Source organism: Phaenicophaeus curvirostris, chromosome 5 (assembly GCF_032191515.1).
Source record: "Phaenicophaeus curvirostris isolate KB17595 chromosome 5, BPBGC_Pcur_1.0, whole genome shotgun sequence".
Classification (NCBI taxonomy): domain Eukaryota; kingdom Metazoa; phylum Chordata; class Aves; order Cuculiformes; family Cuculidae; genus Phaenicophaeus; species Phaenicophaeus curvirostris.
In genome coordinates, this window is record NC_091396.1 from 20,756,610 (window position 1) to 20,783,829 (window position 27,220).

The following is a 27,220-nucleotide window of genomic DNA, read 5'->3' on the forward strand; positions in this document are numbered from 1 at the left end:
CAGTTCGTGAGGCAATGGTGCCGCATACACTGTCCCCTTGGACTGCCCCGTGTTTCTTAGCAGCTGCTTTGCTGAGATGTGCATGAGACTTGGTGCAGCCAGAGGAGGTGGTGGTGGTGTGGAGTCCCTCTCTACCCCCATGTTCCTTATTTCTACATGCATCCAGTGCACACCTTCCTACCTGTCTGCTTGTGCATGTGTGTGTGCATGTGTTTGGGAGGCTTAGGCCCAGACTGGAGCATGTTACTGTCAAATGATGGGGCACGTTTCCCACCAGCGGATGCCAGCATGAAGGAAAATGCTCCTTAGCCAGCTGTTGAGCATGCTTGTGGACTGCCGAGAAGCACATGCGTGAATGGAATGTGGTTCCTTTGCTTCTGGCATGAGGTCAAGTCTTGAAGAGAAGGTCAAAGAAAGCCTTAAGGCATCTGACTGCGTGCTGGTCTTGGGGCTTTACAGAGTGACTTCAGCTCTGTCACCGAAGTGGCATAAGGATGGGCTTATATCAAAGACATCCATTTTGGCTGACAGGTAATAGGTTAATCAGGCAGAAAAAGCAGTGAGGAGAAGAAGCTTTAACCCTTCTCTGCTTCCTTGCAAGGTCTGGAAAAGGGAGTCAGTCCCCAAACCACCCTTGGATATGTGCATGCACCTCCTTGTCTAGCCTGCTTTCCAATCAGTCCAACTCCTCAGTGGTGTTCAGGCAACCTCCTTCCACCACCCCACTCCTTTGAGGCTTTTGGCAGTCCTTGGGCTTCCTGGGTGGAGGCTGGAAAACACACAGTGTCCAGGGCAGCCTCCAGATGAAACTTTCATATGGCACTTGGAGTGTCCCCCACTGTGACTGCTGCCACCTGCTGCCCTTTCTCCTGCCAGCCCTGGGGAAGTTTCTGAATCCCTTGGTGGGAATATGCCCCCTACATGGACAGGTTAAAAATCCATAATCAGCTCATTTGATGTCAAACATATTGTCACTTATGAAACAAAGCACCGGAAAGTATGTTACTGGTTAACTGCCTTCTCTTACTCTGACTGTACCTGATCTCAGGAGGAGAATGGCACCATGCATTGTTGTCTTCCAGCTTTTGTGGACGGTGCATAGACCCTTGTTTAAAAAGGTAGGTGTTCATGTATGTGTTGTAACACTAGGGCAGCTACCCTGTTCTTCCATCAGTGTTTCCACTATTTAGGCTGCTGTGTGATTTTTTTAATTTAAAGAAAAAATAAGCTACAAGTACAGATTGTAATGGCTTGCCTCTTTCTATGCAGGGATGCCTCAGAACTTGTCTGAATCCAGTCAAAAGCACAGTCCGGCTCTCTTCAGTCCCAGCTTCCCTCTGCTCTCAGCCTGTACTTTTCTCTTCCACTCCATCAAGGATGATGAGCCAAGCAAGGAGCTGCGACAGGAGGCAATACTAGCCAGTAAGGAGAAAGATAGTTAGGTACAGGACTTTGCAACATATTGTGCCATGACGTCAGGTACAATACACATCTGATGGAAATATCTTTCATGCTGCTTCTTAGCTGTGAGGAGTTAATGGATGTTTTAACTTGTGCTTCAGAGATTCCCATTGCTTCAGAGAGGCAGAATTTCTGGCAAAGCATGATATCCATTTTTCATGATGAAGCTACAGTAACATGATATCAGTGTGACAGCTGTAGGAGTCTGTACATAACTGAAGCATCATGATGGGTCCTGAGTAATGTAATAGAGTAATGTTATATCCGTGGTTGTAATGTTCTGTGGAGAAGATAATTTTTAGCTGTTTGCATGTATTTAATCATTTATAATAATTCAACATGCAGCTAATTTGATTTTCTGTCCCTGTGACCAATTCTTTATTTTTGTGCATATTTCTACAATTATGATATTACATGAGACTTGGCTTTAAAATAAGTTTATCAACGGCACTTGGGATTTTAATTATGAACTTTGACTTTTAAGTGACTACTGTCAGTGGATGGGAATCTCTGTGCTCAAATATGAGGAGCACAGCTCACTAAAATTGAGATATGTTTACGCATGTTTCCACTTCTAGGGACACTTGTTTCATGTTTCCAGACATTTCCTCACATACATAAAAGGCATTTTAAAATGATACCTAAGGTTCTCATGCAGTATCTTGACTGAGGAATCTACAATGCTTGGAAAAGGCTCAAAATTACAAGAACTAGACAGACTCATGATTGGGTAGGACTAAATTCAGGGCTGGGAAATCTGCAAGACGAGAAAGCAACTGTGGCCAAGTCCATTCAAGCCTGTCATGCCAAAGCAAGCTATTGTACAGTTGGCCACAAGTACTACTCCTGCTGGAGAAGAAGGACTCTCCCAACTAAAATGTACCTTGTGTTAGCCTAGGGCTCCTTGCCAGGAAAGCCTGCACTCTTGCACTGTGTACGGCCTCAGTTCCACAGAGCAACAGTGCCTGTTCCAGCACTGAAATTTTGGAGAGATGTGATTCCCAAGGAAAGTATTTCCTTATCACACCAACATATTTAATAAAACACCTCCAAAGAATCAGTGCGGACTATTTTTTTCACAATGTGATTTTTATTAGTACTCTATTCAGCCCAGCAGATGACAGCATGCAAACCATGCAAAGTGTAAGTATTTACAGATCATGTTCAATGGCATTTAGTACTCTGCAAGTATATTGTCAAAATTTCTAACCAGATTCTTTCCTAATCACAGCCTGAAAGTTGGCAGAAGCATGTCCTCTGTGAAATGATGGTTATGGAAAAAAATAATAGCAGGCTAAATAGGTTCTTTGCTTAATTAGACTGGAATTATACCAGAGGTGAATCTGGTCCACACCAAGTTAAAACTCTGTTATAGGAGCTAGTATCTACCACAAGCAGAGTTGGAGAGATGATGCTACCAGGGGGTCAGCTCACCCAAGCAGGCTGGGAACCTTTCTTGGCACTGGACAGGAAGGGCCATTATGATGCAGGGCAGAGAGGTTCAATCTTCTAAGTGTTTTAAGGGATGTAGTTCCATCTTTTCTTAGACATAATAGCAGATATGTGACTACTCTTTGCATTGCATCAACTGGCTAAGTTTATGTGAATAGTCCAGAAGAGCAAATATTCCCTATCCCAGTTATTAAAAGAGAAGTGTGTTATTCCTTAAACACAGACGTTAGTTTTGATCTCTAGCTCAGTCAGTGCAAAATCCCTGAATGGGCTAATGTTTGGGACATAGCTTCACTATATTGGAGCTATTTCTGTTTACACTAACATCCTAAAATCTCCATCCCTGCACCTCCAGCCCTATCCCCTTTGTCAGCATTTCATTACATTCCATAATCTCTGCTCTACTGACAATCTGGAATAGACACAAACCAACTGAAAGCTCAACATTGGCTTAGCCCTCATTTACAGTTTATGAAAACTTGCTATTGCAAGCATTCATTAGCAGCAGTTTTTTCACAGGAGGCACGTAAAGTTGCAAAGATCTCTAAACACTTCAAAATCATGTCCTCTGTGATTCTCAGAGGAAATGGCCGGCCTGACTGACTGACATTCTCCGTGCATCGTAAGGGAAAGGTGAGCGAGGGCACATTCATGACATCTTATTCTCTTTGTGTGTTCTCAGCTTTTTCAGTGCTTGTGCTTTCCCATTCCACATCTGGGCTTCTCCATGTCCATTTTTTTTCTCCTGGGACTGCTTTTCCCAGAAATGTTCTTGTTCCCCACTACACCAACCCTAAAGCCTGTGTGCCCTCCTGCTTTGCTGAACAGCTTCACATTACTTCCTCTCATCGTTGCGCTTTGTCCTGCCAGATAATCTGTTCTACATCAGACAGTCCTCCTTCCCACTTCAACTGCCTCTTCTAATTATCTTAAATTCCAGAGCTTCCTTCTCCTTTCCTTCTTCTCTTGAAAGGAGGAGAGGGAATATTTCAGTAGATTTCACTATCTTACATGAATGATGGAATGATTTATCTCTACAATATATACAAACAGACATGCTTTAAATTGAGTCCTTAATATGGAGTGCTGGCCAGCTGTACATTTTGACTACTTTTAATTAACTGGTGGATCATCGTAACAATTCCTCCTCCTCGATGCTCAAATTTGAAAAGCAAATTTGTGTGTTTTAAAATTACATTGGGATGTGTGAAGAATTTCAGCATCACTTTTATCTATAGTCAGATTAGCACCTGAAATCCTTACATGATTTGCAGTAGCAAGTGCTCCTTCCTTATATTTTCAGTGCCAGAAATCACTATGTAAAGCATCTTACAGTAAGGACTGCATCTGTATGTGCACAATTCTGTTTTCTGCATCTTTTACTGATGATTCTTCTTCGGGCAAGCTGGAAAAAACCCAAGGGAGCCAAATTCAAGAGATAGTGTGCTTGTTCTAAAACCAGCACCAGTATCTTAAAGGAAGTCCTGCATGTTCTGACATTTCATGAAATCTGCTCCATGCTTCAGAATGTTTCAGACCTGTATATTATATATGTGTTGTATATGTATGTACATAATGTGGTATATAAAAGCTTCAGAACTCCACTCCAAGCAGCTGTGGGCTGCTGATGTGCCAACTTTTGGCATAGGCAATAGCACTAAAAATATTAAAACAATCAACGAGGAGCTGATTTCTGCTATTTGATTCAATATTTAATTCAGCAGCATTCTCTGATTGAACAATGCTGTTCCCAGTGGACTATCACATCTAGCAAACCAGACTTGCACAGTTTATATGAGAAAAGTTATGCTTAGATTACAGTAAACAGAATCACAGAATCACCAGGTTGGAAAAGACCCACCGGATCATCGAGTCCAACCATTCCTATCAAACACTAAACCATGCCCCTTAGCACCTCGTCCACCCGTGCCTTAAACACCTCCAGGGAAGGTGAACAGCTCTTGTTTTTTGCAGTCCAGGGTAGCAAGAAGCTGTTAAACTGTACATTTTTGTAATTTCTCCTTCTTGGTGGCAACTATGGAAGTGTGGATTCAACTAATCCAGCCGCTCTCCCTCTGCTCGTTGAAAAAAAAAAAAGTCTGTGACATTTGCTTGCAGAAAACATGGGCAAAATGCGTCGAAGGAAGTTGTGGAGAGGAGGGTGCTGGCCTCTTCTCCCAGGGGACAGGACGAGAGAGAATGGCCTCAAGCTCCACCAGGCGAGGTTTAAGGTGAACATTAGGAAAAAATTCTTCACGGAAAGGGTCATTGGGCACTGGAACCGGCTGCCGAGGGAGGTGGTTGAGTCACCTTCCCTGGAGGTGTGTAAGGGACAGGTGGACGAGGCGCTGAGGGGCATGGTTTAGTGTTTGATAGGAATGGTTGGACTCGATGATCCGGTGGGTCTTTTCCAACCTGGTGATTCTATGATTCTATGACGTTAAACTGAGCTTTATAAAAAAAGCCACTCCTGCTGCCGCGCCACTGCACGCGGAGGTGGCGGATGCTGGAGCTCTGGTGAGGGAAGTTTAGAAGAACGCAAACCGACTACAGCTCCTCACGCGCGCATCCCGCCCCGACCGCGAAAACACGCGGCTCTTCAGCCGCGGGGTGCGTTCAGCATCCTTTACGCGGGCGGTTCCCAGCCCAACACCACCTCCCGGCCCCGCGCGGCACCGCTTCCGGGGCGGGGGACGGGGGGGTGGGAGGTGGTGCCGCTTCCGGGGCGGTGCCGCTTCCGGGGCGGGGGAGGGGAGGGGGCGGTGCCGCGCGCAGGGCCCCGCCCGTTCCCGGCGGCCGGAGCCGCCCACAGGCCCGCGAGTGGCTCGGGGGCCCGTGGGAGCCCGCGGGCGGCTTCGTTCTGGGGGCGGAGGGAGCTCGGCTTCGTTTGCGCGGGGGGAGTGGCGGAGCGTCGGGCCGTATGGACCGCCCGGAACGTCCGGCGCCTGCTGCGGCTCCCCCTTAACGGCCCGCACCGCAGATAGGTAACGTGTCTTGCGTCTGAATAATTAATGTCGAGCGAGTGTGATTGGGATTACCCTTACAAACGGAATCCTGCTTTGTGTGGTGTCGTACTGCTGTAATTTTGGCCTCGTCGTTCCCGAAGTGAAGGTTTTCGGTAGGTTGGACCGGGCGAGGTGTCGGCTGGAACCCGGTGAACGGTAGGAAGAATAAATTCTGCTCTTTGACCACGCTCTCAAATGGAGCGTCCTGTGGGGATGTCCTGTTGCAGTGGATCTTGTTCTGGTGGATTCGGTGAATCCCTTAACTTTCCCCTCTGCTGTCTCCCAAACTTTGTCTTATAGGACTGGCAATGCAAAATCCTGTCTCGGGATCCTGTCAGGTAAGTCTTACCCGTTAGCTGTCTGAATCCCTGCCAGGCTTGGTCATGCGATAACACTCTTGTTTCCTGATAACAGGAGTAGTTGACTGTTTACTGGAGGAAAAAACTTTTAGGGATACTAATCCTCCCCACATTGAGCATGGTTGCAGCCTTGCTGAGTGAGATAAACTTGCTGATAAGTAAGTATTAGGTACCCTTTAGATGTCAGAGAATTTGCAGCTTTGAAAACTAGTCTATAACATGCATGTTGATGAAGTGTCTTTCTCTCAAAAGTACATGTATCTCTGTATTAATCTTACCTACCTACCAGAATTTTCCACTACTATATATGTTAATGCAGTCCATTAGATGGTAATAGATAGTTTGAAAGGAATCTGTCAGTTTTTATTAGCTTTCGCACCTGTAGTGTATTAATGTATTTGGCGTGCATGTTGCTGCTTGGTTCCGGTGTATATACATAAATATATATATACTTTTAGTACTTTTCTGGGGGAAATACCCAGCTATTTGCCTCTTAGCATGTCAGTGCAGACATCTCTATTTTTTGATTCAATTGCAAATTCTCTGCTGGATTTAAAAACCTGCTAATTCCACAGTCTGTCTTTCATTCATGAAGCAGTTAACCTTGTTATAGAAGATCACGTCAGTTTGACAGGACCCGCATTTCATAAACCCATGTTGACTGGGCCTGAGCACCCGGTTGTCCTGTGTGTACTGTGTGATAGCACTCACGATGATTTGCTCCGTGACCTTGCCTGGCTCCGAGGTCAGACCGATAGGCCTGTAGTTCCCCAGATCCTCCCTCCAATCATTCTTTTAAATGGCCATACGATTTCCCAGCCTCCAGTGAAGGAGGACTATAGGTCATCATCCCCTCTTGAGCACAGTTTTGTAAGCTGAAAGCACCATAAAGGATATCCAGCAAGAGTTCATGTCAGTATATTTGCACTGAAAACTTATGGAGGACTTGAATGCAGGAACAATGAACTTGTTGCTCTCCTGTGTTATCACAAACCAGGTGTTTTTTGGCTGCTGCTACTTCATCCTGGCTGATGTGCATGTTCTGAGTGATTCTGGGTTTATCAGTTTGAGCAGTTGCGTGGATAGCTGTGTGTCACCCACGTGCATTTCCTTACAGCCCTTTTCTCCCTATGGAGATCTTCTGTATTGCCTGCATGCATCTGCTGAACAGCAACGTTCAGATCCATCTGCTCTGACTTGTTTCTGTTCTCATCACCGGACCCCACATCCAAGCATGTTCAGGCACTGCTAATGTCTGTTTCAGGCTGATTTTGCTCTTTGATTGTTCCTTTGTGTTCTAGTCTTCTAATAGCAAGAGCGGGTTTGCACAGGGAAAATCAGAGGAAAACACAGCCAGTTCACTAGCACTTGTGTGCAGATCCTCAGCTGCTGCACGTTGCTGTGGCTCTCTTGTAGAGCAATACTAATTCACACTAGCTAGCCATTTGAATTGTTTAAATTGGGATTGGATGCCTTTTAGAAGGAGGTGTTCATCCATACGAACACAGAGCTGGTACAAAGTTCACTTGCATGGTAAGTAAGATACTCTGTCTGCCTTCACCCACCCCAACACAGTAATTGCTGGACGAAACTCCTTGGAGCCAAACTAGTTATCTTTGTGTCTTTTTCCCTTCTACCTTTAAAAGGATTCGGACAGCCAGATCCCTGCTGTGTGCACTTTTGGTGGATGCCATCTGACACTGTTCTGGCTCAGCAAGGTTACTTCCCTTCCCAGCTTCCAGGCTGTTCTGCAGGTGTAACCCTTTGTCATACCTCACTTACCAATGATACTCAGTCTGTTTGGGTCTGGGAGGGACTCCAAAAAAGCTGTTGTCTTTGACTAGGAAGCAAGGAAGTCCTGTGAAGTAAACTGTGATTGAATCCTTTTCCTCTGGACTCTAGCAAGCACTTAACACATTCCTTCTGTCAGTTCTGCTCCATTGGACTGAAGTTGTGGATCCATTTGTACAACTTAGACTTTGAGGAATGAGTGGAGCTTATAACTTGACAGGTGAGGTGCAAGGATGATGCTGGTGCTGCAGGGACAGTAGCAGTGCTGAAAATGGGTGCAAGCAGGAGCTGTTTGTGCACTTTGTAAATGTTGGTCACAGCTTCTCCAGTTTTGACTGCTGGCAATCCAAGGAGGTCTCCATGGTGCCCAGGGTGTCTGTGGTACAGCAGTTCATCCAGGAGATGAGAAAATATCTCTGATGTGGTACAGGTCTCCCTTCTTGAAGGAGTGTCTGCATGGACATTGCAGCATGTTCTTGTGAACAACTTATCCAACAAAAATAAGTGGCAAGAACTGCAGAGGTGAGTTATAATGCTCAGTGGAAACACTTGTGTTGTTGATGTGTAGAGCAGCACATAGCTGCTTGCTGTTGCGCTGTCTGGCTTCCTTGTTGCTTTGGTTCACAGAAACTCTGCATTTGGCTGATGGCTCTGCTGTGCTCTTATAGTGCTCTTTATAACTGAAATGAGGTTTCCCCTGGGCAATTTTGAATGTTGAACAGCATTGGTGCCAAAACTTCTGGCAGTCTTCCGTTGCTCTGCTGGCCTTGTTTTTCTTTGCAGTCATGGGCTTGGCCTCAAGAATCAGAATTTGGATGTCAGTGCTGAGAGTTGGGGGTACTACTGCACTAACAACGAGTTGGTGCTGTGCAGTGTCACTGGGGAAGGGTGGAACTGAAACATAGTCCCCCCACGGTTGCATCACTGTGGTGGGGGAGCTAATTTTCAAATGCACTTTACAAAATATGAGATCTTTGGAACAACAGTTTGTGAGCCTGGAGTATCCATCACATCCTTTCCTCCCAGTTCATGTGATAACTTGTCAACCATTTGGAAAGCACATTGGGCACTTGTTTATGTGCCCAATGTGGAATGAAAAAAAGGGAACACAGGGCAGACAGCCAGGGATATGCGTACTTATTTGCAGGAGCAGGACTATTCCCTAATGCATGTGGCAGGACCCAGAGTCTATCTGTACATCTTGCATCTGCTTGAGGAACCAGCTGGGACATCCATTTCAGCAGGAAGTTAGGTCTCTGCAGGCGGTGTGGTTTGCAGTTGCATGCCTCTGTACATTGATTGCCACAGCTCCTATCACCTTTGATTGGAGAGTCTCAGTTGAGCTGTGTTCACTAAAGGACAAATAAATTGTGCTCTGCAGATGTGTCTGTGAAGTGTCTAAGCTCCCATAGCTACTGTCATTATTCCCTTAATACACAGAGAGGGAAGGGAAGGTTGTCTGTGTACAAGGGCACAGACATTTTTTTCATTGAGACATTCAGCAAGTCCTCTTCGCAACCATCGCTGTTAATTATGGCCCTCTGGCCTCTGACTGTCCAGGAGAGTACTGGAATTGCCTTCCCTGAGCTCCAGTTGACTTGATGCCAGTCCTGGAGAACTGCTTATGCAATAGTTTAGTGAAACACATTAGTGCATACTTCAGATACAGGAGTTGCACTGGGTTTGCATCCATTTTATTAAAAAGTAAAAGGACGGAGAAAAATAAGTGATCTGATGAAATTTGCATCGGATTTTGCCTGCATAGTTGTATTGGATTTATATTTGTTTGGCTTGAGGAGACTTTGCAGCACTTTAACTAAATCTGGGTTTAAATCCACTTAAGTTAAACTCCTGCTACAGCTTGTGTGTGGAGACCAGAGTGAAATCTCATTAATTTTAATAGGATTAAGCATGTTATTTTCCAAGTCATCTTCTCTATCATCCTTTGATTGGCTTCTCTGTATCAAAAAGTGGGATAAACCTTTCCATCTCTTTGTGAAAATCCTTTGACAGTCTCAGAGAAGTGGCTCTCTGGTTGCATACAATAATATTATACACATTTATTTTTTCTATGCTTTCTGCTGTAGTCTTACTGTTTCCAGGCTTTTATTGGCTTTTGCTTCCCCTAAAGGTGCAATAATTCCTGGCAGCAACAAAACAGTTACAAGTGTTTGCCTGGTAAGCTTCTATGCTCAATTTTTTTTTCTTTTCCTCCCTCTGGACAGATTTAAAACTGCTATGAAGCAAGTCCATTAGTAGAGGGAGATTTTGTGAAAGTCAGCGTGAACTGAGCATATGTGGATGGATGAGGACAAAATTCATCCCTGTTCATGAACTGGGAATAAATTGAAGAACAGGGGATAAAGGTGGAAGAGTTATGGAGGCAAACTGATTGAAGAGAAAAACTGGGGATCCATTTAAGACAACCAAGCCAAGAGGAGGCTACTTGATGTGTTTGTGCATCCTCTTCACTTCCTTATTTCTCAATGTACATCATCCCCTGAATCTTGACTATTTTTTATTTCTATGTGATTTATTTTGTAGGATCACTCCTCTTCCTCCCTCTCCTTCATAAAAGACAAGCACCACAGCAGATATTTCTGTATGTACCTGAGATGCTCTTAATGACACTCTCACTAAATACGTGCTTTCATAGGAAAGTGGTCTTGTAGCTCATGCACTAAGCTGGATTTCAAGAGATGATTTTCATTTCCAGCTCTGACTAGTTCTTCTTATAGCTATACACAAATTGCTCAATCTTCTCACACCTCTTCCTCCACCTTGTGACATCAGGAAAGGTTGGCTTATACTCTGATCTTCTGAACTGATGTCCTGTCATGCTATGGACTGACCTCCGTTACAAAGATTGCTCTGGTGTATTTGTGTCAGCAAAGCTCCTTTACATTATCATCCTTTTGATGGAAATTTACATCATCAGCATATCTTTTTGTTGGCGGTAACATCTGGACTTAAATTCCTATATCTAAGTACAAAAGGACAGCATGGTGGAAAAGGACTCTTTCTTTTTTTTTCTTTTTTTTGCCATAAGATAAATGCAAGAATGGCATGTTAAGGGGATTAGGGATGGGATTTTCTGATGGGTGAGAAATGCCCAATGATAAGTTGAAATTCTCCATGTCCAAACAAAGAGCATTTGCTCCATAGATCTCTACCTCTCTACCTGCATGGGTGCTAGTCTAGTCGTTAACTTAATAAACAGTGTGTATTGCTATAAATATTTTTTTTGCCTTTCTCAGCTGTACTGATCAAGAGTTGTTTTTTTTTTCCTGCCAAGACCAGTTTTCTTTTAACTTGGTCACAGCTTCTGGTCTCAGAGAGGTACTATCTATGTGAATAGCTTCAGCCTTCTGGCTGAAGCTGATTCTTCCATAAAGTGGAGCATGCCAAGTATTTTCTCCATTACAAGCAAAGGCACCTTTTTTGTAGTACTGTGACAGGTTTTATGCAACTTAAACGTTGCTAGGTTGAGATTTGCTATGTTGGCTCTTGCTTTATAAGACTAATGGCAGATTTCTGTGTGAAAGGCTCACCAAAGTACTTCTCTTAAAGAGGTATTTCAGAGCTTGTTGAAAAAAAGGGTTAAGTCTTCCTTCATACTGCCTTGCCAGGGCACTTTCTGCCCAACCAGGCTTTAAGGCTAGAGGAACTAACTTTCTTTGCCTGATTAGTTTTTGGCCTTTCGGAACTGAGCATTGGCATTGGATATACCAGAAAGAACTTGACAAGTTGGTTTTCAGCTTCTTACCAAGATGGCCATAGTCCCACAGCCTTCCACAAAGGACTGCTATCCCTTGAGTCCTGAGAAGATGGTACTTCTCCACTAAACTGGTGAAAACAGTATCATATCACATTGTGATTACCTGGAATGTCTTTTTGCTGCATTTTATCTGGCAGACCTTCCTTATAAAGCTACCTTTGTTTTTTAACTGGAGATCTTAGCTTAAAAAGAAAACTCATATCATCTAGGAGCCTTCAGGTTGTTTTGCTTATGAGGATAACTGGAGGTGGAGGCGTGTATCTTTTCATCTTTTTTTTTTTTTTTACATTTGTTTAATTCTCCATGTTTTGGAATATGCACAAATATCCTGCTTCCTTACTGAATGGAGAAATAGTCAAAGTTGCTTTCCTTCCCTCCAGTTCTTTTAGCACAGAGCAGAAGTTCCCCTTCAGTCATTACTCTAGGACCATGTTTTGTCTGTTTCTAGGCTGTTTGAGCGTTCTTCCCTGTCTCAGGGCTCTCCACAGTACTGACTGACGCTTTTGTAGCATAGGGTGCCATTAGTGCTGTTCGTAACCATATTCAAGACTGCACACAGCCTTAAAATTCCTGAGCAACTTATATCCTGGATGGACATGTCCCCTCTATTTCTACACACCTAAAATTAGTATTACAGCTACATGAACATGTAGAGGAATGTAATGATTTCACAAAAATATCTGGAGTGTAAAATAACATTGCAACGATAGTTTAACTGATAGCTTCAGTTAAATTTAACTTGACCTGTATTGCCAGGAAATTGCTGACTGCTGTATAATTCTGCATTGGGTGGGTGACAGACTTTAACAAATTGGCAATTTTATTTGTTTCCAAAAGTAGTGCTTGGTGTTACACCCCACTTTTGGCACCAGTAGTGTTAGGGCCCACCCCAGGCTGCACAGCTGAAAAGGGTGGGCAAGAAGGGTTCTTTAAATATCTGTGTGGCAAATCGGAGACCAACAAATCTCCCAGGGTGAATTCAAATGCAGTATGTATTTTGATCACAGCCAAAGTCACAAAACAGATACTTGGGTGCCGCGCAAGTCACAACTTCTCAAAGTTGCAAAACCAGATACCAGTCTGTGCAGATACCAACCTGACACCTTAAACACAGCCAAGGTCACTAAACAAACTGAAACACAACTTGGATTTAATCCGATACACCATAGTGCGAAGAAAAAGGAAGGTACAGTGGGATAACTCAGAGAGACAGACACAGCAAATACAAGTAAAGAAGCATTGTATTTACACTCGAATAATTGTACCTTCAGCCTGAAGTCACTGGTGATTTAGCTTGCTATTTGCTCCATACTTGGCAGTTCTGAATTTAATAGCACCTCAGACCCAGTTTATTCCTGTGCATGTACACTGTACTGGTTCTAGCTTATAATGCCATCTGTCAGCAAGCATGAAGAATCTATGCTGCCGAGTACCTGCTTCTAAAGACATTAAAGAAAACAAATTCATGAGCTTGTCTTTTGTGCCCTTCTTTATCTCTTTTGCTTTGTATTAACTTGATTGCTGCAGAGTTCATGTGGGAGTCCATTGGGATGGTTCCTTCAGTGGAAAACTGTTTAATTTGAAACACGTAGTGTGAAATTACTTGTATTATGGTCTCCTGTTCCCATGAGGCAACAGTGTGTCTGAAAATTTACTAGCTGCTTTGGGTGCCGATCATACCAGAGAAGGTTGCAGTTGAACCATAGTGCACATTTTTATTGCTTGGAGGTATTTTTGTTGACGGATTTATTGTCCAGGCACAGCTTTATGCAGTTAGCCTTTGACAGTTAAGTTATTAAAACTGTATTGTTTCAGATATTCCAAAACAAGCCATATTTTCTGTCTGGTCATTTTTCACAGAAAAAGTGTCCTGCTGAGTAGTACTTTTCACCATCTGAACTGCAAAACATGGTGCTAATATGGCTGAGAAAGGTTGAAGCATGGGTGATGCTGGTTTTGGGGTTTTAAGCTTTAACAGATATTTTCTCAGAGGCAAAATGTGATGGTTGTGAAGCCTTAGTGGTGCCAGCGTGGGCTGTCCTCATTAGTGGGTAACAAATGCATAAGCTGTTTGCCCTGTGCCTTGAGAGAGGAGTACAGTTGAGGAACTGAGGCATAGAGGGATGGAGATGGGTAGAGCTGGTAATATTCAAAATGGAACTAATCAAAAACCCCATCCACAAAACCCATTGTACGAAAGATTGTCAATCTGCAGCCCTGCACCTTTTCCACAGGAAGCTGGAAATGGGGAAGGAGCCTGAGCTTAGGTTGTGTCACTTGTCAGACATGGGCTCTAACCACTAAAAACTCCTTCCTCTCTGGGTTCCTGGTAGGGAAAGAAACATAGAGCATGTTCCTGAATATCTTGAAACTGAAGGATGCAGCACTTCACCTGTGTGAATGAGGTCTGCTCTTCAGAGCCTGCAATTAATCCACCTCTTGCATGGAAATGGCTTTCCATTTTTTTTGTGGGAGCTTGGTGGCATTAACCTTGCGATGATGCTGTTCCTGTGCTCTGCAGAGCCTTGACCCTGTGTAGCATAATGTACCCTTGTCAGCATGGAGCCGAAAGTGCTGTATACGCATGAAAATTTCATGTTTTGGCCAAGTCCAAGTGTGATCACAGAGTTTTTTTGTCCAAACTTGGCATTCCACCTCTTTGAAAGAGACATTAAGGTGTTTGGTCTATTCATGCAGAGCATCTTGAAAGTCCTGATCTATTGTGTTTGGCCATTTATGAGCAGAAGAATGGATTTTCTTGCAGAGACTAGTATGTAGCAGCTGCAGAAATACTTCAGCAGCTGCAAGCTTCTTCTAAAAAGCATTGTTTCCATGCCAATCTTCGAGAGGGTCCAGCAGCGTTCTCAGAGGCTCAGTGACATTGGATTATTCCTTGCTGTCTGGCATAATAATTCCCATCTAAGTAAAATGTGAATCTAGAGGGTGCATTGGGTGACTGAGTGAGGCTGCTGTCTCTACTGTTTTGACTTCATCATTTGCAGCTGTTGGTGTACTGTGTCACATTCCCTGAACATAGTAGATATAGCTGTAGGCATGACAGTCATCTTTCCTATGGGGTGTGTGTCATGCAGATTGATAGGAGATTCAACCATAGACGGGAACTACACTACAACCTGAAGAAGTGGTTCATATTTAGGAGAGGAAAAGATAGATAACTTTAGTGCTGCCTAATTTAAATGTTTTTGCTTATTCAGCTGTTGTTCTTAACAGATTCCAGTGTAGTCTCCAGACTGTTTGGCTTTGTAGGACTTTTAAAAATCTTTTTTTGCAGGCATATATCTGGAGAAACATCAGAAAAGGCAACAGCAGACCAAACTGATGTCTATCTGATACCCTGTTCTGCCCTCTGCAGTGAGAAGTGTGCCTGCTAATGTGGAGGGATGTTCCAGCTCTTCCATAATACGTGGCCAGCTGTGCGGTATTACTCTTTGAAGAAGCTATGTGGTAGGAGAAGGACTATAAGTGATGTTCTTCTGGACCTGAGCTGACAATTTTTCTTCTCTGAATCACATTTTTGAGCATTTGTAACTTGTTTCTTACCATTGCAGCAGATCAGCCTATAATGCTCTGCTGGCCGCATGTCAGCCTCAGGTGTTGATCAGATCTAGCTTGTTGGTAACCATGCTAGCCTGGATGATGTATCCATGGGATAACAGTGATTTCTAGGGACATTTTCCTTCAAAACTCCCTCTGAAAATATGGAACTGTGCATGTCCCACCTCAGTCATCCTCCGAGGGGAGCATCTTGTTAATACTAGAAATGGTGGCGGTATGGAGAGTCTGCATTTGGGCAGCAAATTGACCTGTGACCATTGTATCCTGGATTTTGTAAGGAAGTGGGAATGCTTCATGCTGTGCAGATGTCGTGGGAAGTCAAAGGAACTGTGTCCAGACCAGAGACCTAGTAACGCATTTCCTCCCCTGTAATCTCTAATGCTTCTCTGCTTCACAACCTCTGTTCAGTTTGTCATTCGTTGTTGATGGCACATGGCATTTTATAGAAACGGCTTTTTGCCTTGTCAATGTTGTTTAAATAATACATTGAATTTATTTTTTTTGATAAGTTTTTTGGCTCAAACACTCGGGCATCAGCAAGAGCAGAAGAATGCTTCTGAGATGCAGGAGGCAATGCCTTCTGGATGTGTGTGTACATTGCGATGTCATCAGTCATGTAGTTGTTGACTCAAAGTTATTCTGGTTTTCCAGCATGCCTGTTCCCTGTAGAGTTATAGCCACAGATGGTAAAAGGAAACTTAGCACTTTTCAGAATGTAGTACTTTCCCAGCTTTTATTTGTTTCTGTCTTTTGTGGTTTGATTTGACTTTTAGTTTCCTTGGGAGTGCTCTACAGGTGGAGAAGGTGAAATTCACTTAAAGAAGGAATTTTGCCCTGATTTCCAAAAATTACTTCTGATGGGAACAGTAGGATTCATCTCCTCCTTTGTGTTGTCTCTAACATCCAGAGGATGATTTCTTCTGGGGAACAACATGATCTGGAGAAGAAGCTTTAGCAGATGCTTTTCTGGGATGTAGGTATGTGGAGTGAGTGCTCAGTGGGGTCTCCAAGTACAAATGGAGCCATGTGGGACTGGCTGGAAGTGTGATGGAAAGGCAGAAATAAGGCTTATTGTTTGTAATTATAATAGACAATTGTTAAGTTGAGAAAAGTGATATGCAAGTAATTACGACTCTGGTTCTGGGTGTATAGGATTATGCTAGGGTGGAAGAGACCGAAAAGCAAAACCAAAAAAGCAAAACTAGCTGGACGTTCTGCTGTTTAATAAGCATTCCAGGCATTATCTGGACTGCATTAAGGTATGACTACATCTGGTTTTCCTCTGACTGGACTTGGAAATGGACTGTTCCCTTGTCTGCTGTACTTAGAGTGTGTATTGTGTTTCTCTACTTTACATGCTCACTCTGTAATTCATAAAGGGATTTTCATAACTGGCTAAAGAATATTTAAAATTATTATAAGCTTGTAAGTTTCTGTTGAGTGCCTTGGGGAAGGGATTATCAGCTGACCCCTGATGAGGCCACGTTTTGTGAGAGGGAAAAGGGAGATAAACCTCTTGCCTGAGCTTGGTGATGGCCTAATCCAGAAAGACTGCCTGATGCTTCAGAGAGGTAAGAGGCATTTACTGGGATTTTGCTTTCCTCTGTAGCTGTTATAGTCAAGTGGGACCGAAGTCATTTGTGATGGAAGGACTTCTGGTAGGCTAATGTGGTTGGGGATACAAAGCATCTCTGTGCTTGGGGGACAGAGAGCTGTGTTAATGCAACAGCTTTTAGACACTAAGCGTGATCAACGTGATCTTACAAATACATCTTGGTCAGTTGAGATTAAGAGTATGTTACTTGTCCTAAAAGACTGACATTTTGACTATAATAAAAATTGTAGTATTTGTGCGAAGATGTAATGCTGCTATATCTGCATTTCCAAAAGGCAATGGAAGATGTTTATTCTTTGAGGGTTGGTTAATATAACTACAAAGGTATTAGTAGAGGTAGGAGAAAAAAAAACTGTAGTAGGAGTGTTCTTTGTATTTATTACAGTAGTAAATGTCTAGTGAGTTTCATTCCCTCCTAGTATTATTTACTGTTTTCTTTAAAACAGTAAATGCATGTGTTATTACATAGCCAATTAATTCCCAAGGTCATTTCTTAGGCTACAAAATATTGCTCATTATAAGCCTTTTACCTTGAAAAGGGACAGCAAACATAAACTGGACTCTGTTTTAAATGTAAAATTTACGCCAATGATGATATTTTTCCTTTTTTTTTTTCTGTGGGCCAGATACTACTTGCTGAATCTCTGCCTGTGAACTTTACAAAAAGTGCTCTTATTTCTGCTTAACATGGTGGGAGTGCAGGTTGGCAAACAGTTCTCTGTGGGTCTTGGTAAGGTACCTGGAGTTCATGAGGAAATAGAAGTAGCTTGCTTTAGGTTGAAGGACTTGGCGTTTAAAGCACACTGCAGTACCTGAAAGGGGCCTACAAGAAAGCTGGGAGGGGCCTGTTCACAAAGGCTTGTAGTGATAGGACTAGGGGCAATGGGTATAAACTGGAGAGGGGCAGATTTAGGATAGATAAAAGGAAGAATTTCTTCCCAATGAGAGGGGTGAGGCACTGGAACAGGTTGCCCAAGGAAGTTGTGGCTGCCCCATGCCTGGAGGTGTTCAAGGCCAGGTTGGATGGGGCTTTGGGCAGCCTGATCTAGTGTGGGGTGTCCCTGGCCATGGCAGGGGGGTTGGAACTAGATGATCTTTAAGGTCCGTTCTAACCCTAACTATTCTATGATTTTGCTGTCTATCAGCAATAAGGATCTTTTTGCTCTAGGAATATCTCTAGTGGGCAGAGTGTTTCACCTCTTCCCTTGCTTCCCCCCTTGCTCTCAGTCTTGTCAACTGGAGTTTTCAGTGATTAAACAACATATGATGAATGACAGCAAGAGCATGCTAAGGCAAATTTGTGGAAGTGCCTTGCAGTTTGGAACAGCGGGAGAAGTATTGATGTTATATTGGCTGAATAACACAAATTCTTATTATCAATTGCATGCTGAAAACATGGGGTTGCTTTCCTGAGCAGCCAATGCCTGTGTTGCAGAGCTGTGGTTGTGTATTGAACAAGTCATCTCCTCTCCTGTGCTGATTCTTTCAAATTCTGTTAAGGTGAACTTAGAAAAACAAGTGATGAGAAAGGAAAGAGCAGTCAATCTGCTCAGTGCATGGGAGTGAGACCCTGGTGAAGCCGGTGCTGGCTGACACCAGGCGCAGTCTCTGGTACACGGGACTAGATGGGGCTGGTGAGCTGTCTTTCTCCAACAAGACTTCTGTTGTCAGGTCAGACTTAGAAATGTTTCCAGCCGCCAAGTGGGATGACCCAGGTGTGAACTTCTAGCTGCAATGAGAAACCTGCTCACACAAAACAAGCATGATGATGTGCACACGTACTCCAGGGAGAAAGCCACGGAGGAGTGCACAAGCTAAGGTCAGCAGTGCAAGTACCCTACTGTCCAGTCCTTTCAGGCTCCCCTGCTTTCTGGGAGAGCAGAAAATGTAGAAATGCTCCATCTGTTTTCAACAGGCAAAATAACTCTTTATACTAGAATAAACCAAAGGGGAATGAGAAGTTCTTTTGGGAACTTGTAGGGTGGCTAGAGATGATGAATTTGAGGCACTGCATTTTAGTATCAAGTTTTGTCCCCATCTCTGACTCTCTGATAGTCCAATGTGGACTTATGTATTATGTGTCCTCTGTGAAGCCTGGGGTAGCTGTTTATATTTCAACCTTTTTCAGGCAGGGTGGTTTTGAAGCTAAAACTGTGCCACTTTGTTTGCAGCCGCAGGCCCTTGAGTGAGGAGGAAAATATGGAAACAAAAGTTGCATGATATGAAGCATCAAAATGTTTCAATCTGGGAGTCAAAGCTAATAACCATTATCTTGGGCTTTCTTGGAGGGAAAAAGGCTCTGACTCAGATTCTTAAATTGCCAAATGTGATTGGGACTGGAGTTGAGAGCTCAGGGCAAAACTTCTTGCATGGATGGCTAAATCAAGGTTTTATACATGTAACTGCTGGATTTTTTTCCGTATGCTGTTTATAACATTCACGTGTGTTGTTTGTTCTGTGTTGTGAACTGCCTTTGCATCTACATCTGCAGTCACCACATACTCCTCTGACATGCCATGCAAAGTTGAATTTCAGCACTGTTTGAAGGCCATGACATTTCTCTTCGTAAATGCAGAATGGCTAATGCTTGCTTCCATGATGAGGAAGAAGGTTGCCCTTAAAAACTACTTGGCAAAGAGATTTAAGATTGGTCTGGTTCAGTCTGAACTGTTTGGCGGCTCATGTAAAGCTTTAAGAAGTCTTTGATGATCTGCTCTGAAGTCAACAGGAGCTGCTCCAGTGACTTCAAGGGTGAGAATCACACAGGGTGAGAACCCACCCATTGGGATAGTGTCTTGTGTGCCTTGGTAATGAAGAAAAGACATTGCCTATTTATTGTTTTATATGGGGAAATGAAGGCTTATTGTAGGTGTGAATATTCAGTAGCAGCTGATATGTCTGTATAATGTCTAGGAATACCTGAAATATTGGCTTTTGCTTTTTTTCAATCAATGTTTCTTTTATCTTTTTGCAATGAGCAGGAAAATCAGAGCCGGAATCAACTAAGGTTGATGCTTGGTTTTGACAGACTTGATGTGAAGGCAGAGCCAGGATTATGGTGCCCATATTGTCAGTGTGCTCAAGATTGTGCAAAACCTTCTGCTGAGCCTGGGAACAATATTGATCCCAGAGTGAGTCAAAAGACATCATGTCTGTTATGCCAGTACACTTTTGGGCTTTGAGTTTAGCTTTGTACACATCACTTTAACTTGAGCTGTTCTCCATTGGGGCCTGAGGGAAAGAAGGCAACATACCCTTTCCAAAGAAAGAGCCTCTCTGAATTTGGGAATGGTCTTTAGTCTTTCTACCTCTATGCCTTTACCTGTATGTTGTGTAATGATACTTGCCTGCCTTTCATACTTTTTTTTTTCTCATTCTGGCTGATATGAGTGTGTTTAGTAGAACACTGTCTTGACATAAATTGTTCTTTTTTTTCTGTTTTTTTCTTTTTAATAGGTATATTGCAGTGGATCTGAAAGTGATATATGAAAGAGTTGCTCCTAGGAAGAGAAGCCACCCTGGAAGGCCAGCCCTCCAACCCTGAAGATGTGGACTGCCATTGTGTTCTTTCTGCCAATTTCCTTCTGCATATGTGAACACAGGTTTTCTGTCCTGAAAGGAAGAGGAGTCTATGTAGTGCGAATAAACAGGCTTACAACTGAAAAGCAATGCAGGCAGGCTTGTCAAAACCGAGATGCCTCAGGTGAGGTTCTTGCCCCTTTAGCTGGAATTCCAGTTGCGGTTTTGTTCCTTAAAGGTCTCCGCTGCTCTGCTGACAACTATCTTTCTTAATTCCGGTGGTTTACAGGCATTTATAGTTACGGCTTCTTTGTACACTTCTATGCTGCTTCTGACAGCTTTGCTTAAATTGAATCCAGAACAACCATTTCCCAGGGCCCTTCTAGCTTCTGTAAGAAACAGCATGAATGTGTACTTGGTAGGCACTGGTAGCGTGCAAACGTAATTAAGTCACTTGACTGGAAGATTGATTATTCTGTGCTGCCAGATGTTGGCAAGTGAACAGTGCCATTGTAAACAGCTGTGATGGAATGAGTAGTCTTTGCTCACTGGTATTTATGTGTGCTTTTTCTGCCTTAGGAGAAGCCAGTTGTATTCTGCAACCAAGCGCAGGGTTAAACAAGTCTGAAAAGATGAGAGCCTTCTGCTGTCTACCTCTGAGATGTCTTTAAAAGCATTAAACTTGTAAATGAGTCTTTTAGAGTTGTCCTTATGAAGGACTTTCTTATCTAACCTCATGTGAAAGCTTGTAGCACCTACAAACGATTGGTGATGCAGTAGTGAAGATGAGACCGTGACTTGGGTTGGGGAGGGAGAGGGAAGGATTAGTGAACACTGCGCACATGTGTTATAACCTCCTGATATCTTGATAAGGGTAGAAAAGGTGATATTAGCTGCCTCTTCCAGACGAGTGAAAATAGGAATTCAGTTAGTCTGTGATCAGGGCTGGGAGATGATTTGAGTGTATGCTTCAACCCTGTTGTTGACTTCAATCGCCTTTTTACATCCTTCACTTTGTTCTCTCCTGACATGTTTTGTACAGGCAAGTTCAGGTGAGCGTTGTCGTTGTTGGGAAGAGGGGCTTGAGCCTCTAGAATTAGATCATAGAGTCATAGAATCACCAGATGACCCATTCCATCTTCAGGAAACCAAGCAAAACTAAACTTAAAAGCCTAAACAACTCACCGAGGCAATTTAATTTCCATTTGTAACTTGATGGCCAGTCTGCAGTACCTGATGTCAAGGGAGATAGACAGCATTCAAACTCTTGACGTAAATGTATAGCTATGTGCAGAGAGATCATCTGGAGAGAAGGACTTGACGTCTTTTTATTTTATGATTAGCTTTGGATTTTAAGATCAGCTTTACTGCTCTCATTCTCGTTCCCCAAGAATACTTATTTTTGTGCTTTCTTTCATTACAGTCATGAGGGAGTACTGCTCAATCCAGATAAACAGGAGTATCTGGTTGTCCCGGGGAACAATAGGGAAGTGTGGATGTCATCCTGATGGCCACAGAAACCAGGGTGCTTTGACCATGCTGACCCCATTAATCTCTTGACCTTTCTGAACTGATTTACTTATATATGTAGACAGTGCAAGATACGTTGCTGGCTTTTTGTTTTCCCCTTCCCAAGAAGTGAGAAATCGCACAACTTATGGTAGTAGATGGTCTGTGTTTCTCCACTAGTGTGGCTAATCAAGTGAGGAACAGGAGGTGGGATTGAGAATTGGGGTAAACATGCTTTCATTTCTGAGGAGTGGATTTTAATTTCTTGAAGGGCTGCAGCTGTATCTTCTGCTCTGTGTGATTGTTGAAGCTTTTCATTTTTATTGTTTCCTAAGTACCATTTTTAAAGGCTTTGAATAGTTTCAGTCACTTTCTTAATATTTTACCAAAGTCAGTAAAATTCCACCTTTGCTACTTTCTTTAGGACTGTCAAAGCAGACTGCAGTACAGGGATTTCTTCATGTTCATACATTTTCCACGAGTCCTTTTAATAAGTATGGTAACACAAATGGATTTTTTACGAAGAGTTCAAGGTCTCAATAGCCTTAATCCTCAGTAAAGGTAACTCTTTGTAGATGAGAGCTTTGAATATAACCGTATATACCATATAGGCATGTTCTTTGCCCTTTCTCATGCTTCTAAGAAATCCAGAAATTAGTTTCTCCTACTGTACACTTAAGTTCTCTTTAATACACTGATGAGTGATCAGCTGGGCACGCATCCGTTTCATCTCGGACTGAGCACTGTGTTATCTTCTGTGGTTTTTTGTTACAACATGTGTCCCAGAAATTGTGTGCTACTGTGATATTACATAAAATCATAAGATAACTTAGGCAGTAAGGGACCTTCTGAAGGTTTCTGGTCTGAACCCACCTTAGATTTGGCTGTTCAAGACCTGATGGAAAGTGTACCACCTCTCTGGCTCCCAGCCCAGTGTTGGAATGCACTTGTGGTGGAAACTAGTTTTTTGCCTTTATGACTCTACGTTGAGTTGAGATTTCATCTACATCATCTGCTCCAGCCCCTCAGACATCTGTTAGTCTCCCCTGGACTCGCTCCAGCATGTCAGTACTGCTCTTGTATGCTGGGGAGCCCAAAACTGGCTGCAACGTTTGGGATGTCTTCTCAGTGCATGTTAGAGGAGGTTTGTTCTTTCCCTCAAAGCTTGGTCACATGTATGTAGACATGTCCAGAAAGAAGCTAATGAGTTCGAAGAGATGTCGAGTGAGAAGAGTTTCTGCTGTGATGAATTTATTTAGAAGAGTTTCTGCTGTGATGAGCTTATTTAGCTTATGTTGACTTACTGCAAGACAATTTTGGTGGTGGCTGCCATGGTGAATGGTGTCATTGTTCAGCGAATGAAGAGTAAATTTCTGTGTAACTCCACGCACTGAGATGAGAGCTGTCTCCGATGAATGATGAGATGGGTGTCTTCTCAGATTTAGCTCACTTTTTTTTTTACCTCATTAAGACATTCAGATGCGTGCTAGCATTTAGACGGGTCAAAACTGTAGTGTTCCTGTCTGGGTGAGTGAATTGTTGTTAGGAGATGTCGGTACCAGAAGACAGACAGGTAGGTAGGCTGTAGCTGCTGTATTGATTTCATTGGCTTTGCAATGAAATCCAGTGGATCCAACAGATCCTTTAAAGCCAGACCTTCCAGCTGTCATGTTTTGTTTGTGGTTTTTTAATTCTTTAAATACAGCCATGAAGCAGTGTGTTCAGTATGCATTTTCTCTGCTGTTTTCAGGTAGCCATCGCTGTAATTGGTCTGTGCCCTACCAGAGTGGCTGCATCCTCTTGCAATGTCACCAGCTCAGCATGTGCCAGAATGCCAGAGAACAGGACATCAAAGGTCTGCTTGGAGGTAACGCCATGCTTCAGGCTCCTACTAAATCCAGGATCCTGGTACTTTTGCTTTAAATGCCTACATTTAGACTCTGACTGGCTTTCTGCTGAGTGAGATGGGTTGTGAAATGCTTGCAGATATTCTGTGGATAAAGTGGTTCACTGGAAAAACTATTTCACTAGCCTCATAAGGGCTTTGGCACTTACATGTGCATGATGTGTCTTTGAGTAACTGCTGTAACTAAGTAACAGTTTGTCTCCATGTTGCAGACATCATTCACTCAAGCCATTTGCACTCCATGCACTGTCCTTTGGAAAATAAAGACGTAACATATGTATTTATACTTTTTTAAAAGAAAGGAAAATGTCTTGGCATTGTTTTTTATCAGATTGCCAAGATTTTGTGCTAGAGGCAGCAGTCTGCTTCTACAATCAGAGCAGCCTTAGCAGCAATTGCTCATGGTGACTTTCTGGTGCCAGGGTCTTCAGTTTTAATTAAATGACACAATAACAAAATGGACCTTGTTGGTAATTGAAGAATCAGTCTTCTAAAGTACATTCCAAGAGTTTGCTGTAAACAAATTTTTTTTAAAAAAAGCTTGTTCATGTTTCTTTTGAGTTGGCAAGGGTTTCTCTGCAACGTAGCAACCAGACCTTTGATTAACAGGTGGGATTTATGTCATTATAAATCTAGATCACTAGTTGTGAAGGAAATTCTCCCAAAGTATGAAGGTGTGAGTGGAAATTTCCACTCAGCTTTGAGAGGCTTTGTCAATGCCATGTAACTTTGAAAGCATGAGTCATCTTCTCGGGAGCTGGCATTTGGAATGCTGCTCCTGTTGATCATGTGCTTCTGCGTTGTATGTCATTACCCACCTTTTGTGGAATTAATTCCCTGGTTGGGAAATGCCAGAGGTAAGTGGCAAAAAAACCCAAACAAACAAACTGACTCCTAAAACCCCACCCAAAAACTAACAACAACAACAACAAAAAAAAAACACAACCCAAAACCCCAAGTGGATTGTGTGCAATAAAGGCAGGGGTTGGAGTTTTTTTGTTCTTGCTGACTTCAGGACTGATTTATTCATTTGTGCTACCGAGTATGTGCTTTGGTTTGCATGTTGGGGGTGTGAGGTCAGATTTGAGCTTGAGGGTTTTATTCTTATGAAACTCATTGGTTTTGTCTTTTTGAAGAAATTGTCAGTGGGAAAAGGGAAACAGTCCTGTTTCACCACCAAAGCTATCCACAGAAAAAGGAGAGGATGGTGAATACATGGGCTGACCGACACAGCGTGGAAAACCTGGTTTCCTCAACAGCTCAGACTCCTAAGATTCACTTGAGGCATTTGCTTGGGGTTGAGAGTGAAAATGTGGCAAGAAATGCCGGAAAAACAATTCCAAGCAATACTACCAGCACCGCAGTGACTACCGCCACTGCTAGAGCCGTAACAACAAATATTACAAATGCAACTGTCCTCACTAAAGCTTATGGAACAGCTGCCAACACCTCAGATTCCCCTGGAGGTTCTGAACTCCTTGGTGAAGCCTTGTCATCTGCTGCTTCTTCTCCCACTTCTGGTAACATCCCTGCTTCCACTTCCAGCCATGTCACCAAGCTAGTGGCCACTACTGAAAAAACAGGAAATAGTAGTTTTGTTTCAGTATTGTCCCCCACTTCTACTTCTGCTCCCCTCACTGTTATTTCTGAAGCAGGTACTCAAATTCCTCAAACACAGCAGTTCAACCCAGCCACCACTACCACAAGCGCTCACCACTCTAGTAGCCCTATCACTGTTGAAGCTAGCCCAAAGACACTGAGCACAACATTGACCACCCTCATCTTACAGAACGCAGTAACATCTCCCACTGCTTCCACTCGTGCCACAGCATTCACTCCTTTGGAGAGTTCACACTCTGCAACTACACTCTCTGTTGTTACGTTGCTATATCTAGAGACAGAAACAAGTACAGCCACAACGTCCTTGAGTAAATCAACGTCTCCTCTGGGCTCTACAAGAGGTGCCACGGTTTTAACTACCACCTCTGCAGCAAAAACTACGACTGCACATGGGATGAAGTCAACACTTCCCATTTCCTCAATAACCACAGCTCCAGCAGATGCACCCAAAACAACGGCTTTAGGCCTTGCAGAAACTCAGGGCATGGACAATGAGTATTTTCTCATCGCTGCCGAACCCCTGACTCAGTACTTAGTGGATAAAAATTCACTTCTTGCTGTGCTTTTAGTTGGTACTTTTCTTTTCATGACTATTATAGTTCTCTTCCTTATTCAGGCCTACGAGAGCTACAAGAAGAAGGATTACACACAAGTGGATTATCTTATCAATGGAATGTATGTGGACTCGGAGATGTGAAAGGATGGGGATAAAACAGTCAGCAGAGAGATGGAAAGCAGATTGAAAGCCTGCCTGACTTGGTTTTCTTTCCTATTTGCCTATAACATAAACTGAAAGTGCTTCCAAATTTACTTCTGGTGCAATTGAGGAGAAATGCCATGTACTGTATTAAGGAAAAGAAGGGTTTTTTTATTCAACTGTGCAACAGGTTGCTGTAAAAAAAATAATTAAAAGAAGAGTAAATTTAAAAACTTCCATATGCACAATAGGTTTGCCATTATTTTTCATTGCAAAACAAACCTAACAAGGGGTAAGCCATGATCCTCAGAAAATGCTGTGGCACTTTTTCAGCTGTTTACAGTGTAAATTCCTCATGTTTCATTCATTTCGCATGTGCTCCTTTGAAAACAGAGCAAAGGATTCTATCACCTTTTTTGAAGTGCTCTGAAATCACCAGATGAGAATTGCAGAGTACTGCTGCAACAGGGAACTTTTAAGCCAATGCGTGTCATGTTTCAGTACGCTTCTTGCTTGTAAAGAGATCTGTTTACAAGGCATTGTAAACTCTGTTTACTGATAACCCAAGGTGTCTTTTCACCATGGAGCGGATTACTGCGCCTCTGCACTTAAATGATCTTATTTTTGTATTCACTTAATAAATGAGGCCCTGAGGGCATATCTCATTGCATTTCTGTTTTCATTCCTGTCCCTGCCTGTTCAGAAGAAGGCAAGCGGGCTTTTGGGGCTTAAGCAAATTAGCTTTACTTCAATATTCCACGCATGGGGGCTTTGAACACCTCACTGGAAGTATGGATGTATCACAGAAGATGCTGATCATTTTCGAGGGTACTCCTGTAATTTCAGAGTAGCATACTGCCAGCTTCCCAGGTATGCAGAGCCATTCATTCCTTATTATCTTTCATGCATAGAGTGTTAAGCTCTGGTTTGTT

The 27,220-nt window shown here is 43.0% G+C and overlaps 1 protein-coding gene across 2 annotated transcripts; it reads left to right on the forward strand.

Annotated features, from left to right (window-relative positions):
- The first annotated feature begins 1,096 nt into the window (after positions 1-1,096).
- On the forward strand, positions 1,097-26,958 carry C5H11orf24 (chromosome 5 C11orf24 homolog). 2 transcript variants are annotated; one of them, XM_069857837.1, is made up of 4 exons: positions 1,097-1,118; positions 20,505-20,740; positions 23,816-23,932; positions 25,108-26,958. In XM_069857837.1, the coding sequence occupies exons 2-4, from the start codon at positions 20,584-20,586 to the stop codon at positions 26,286-26,288; spliced, it is 1,455 nt and encodes a 484-aa protein (XP_069713938.1). In that variant the 5' UTR covers positions 1,097-1,118; positions 20,505-20,583; the 3' UTR covers positions 26,289-26,958. The 2 variants fall into 2 exon arrangements, with proteins under 2 accessions (XP_069713938.1, XP_069713939.1); XM_069857838.1 differs by lacking the exon at positions 1,097-1,118 and having other exon boundaries at positions 20,494-20,740; positions 23,816-23,920.
- The last annotated feature ends 262 nt before the right edge of the window (positions 26,959-27,220 follow it).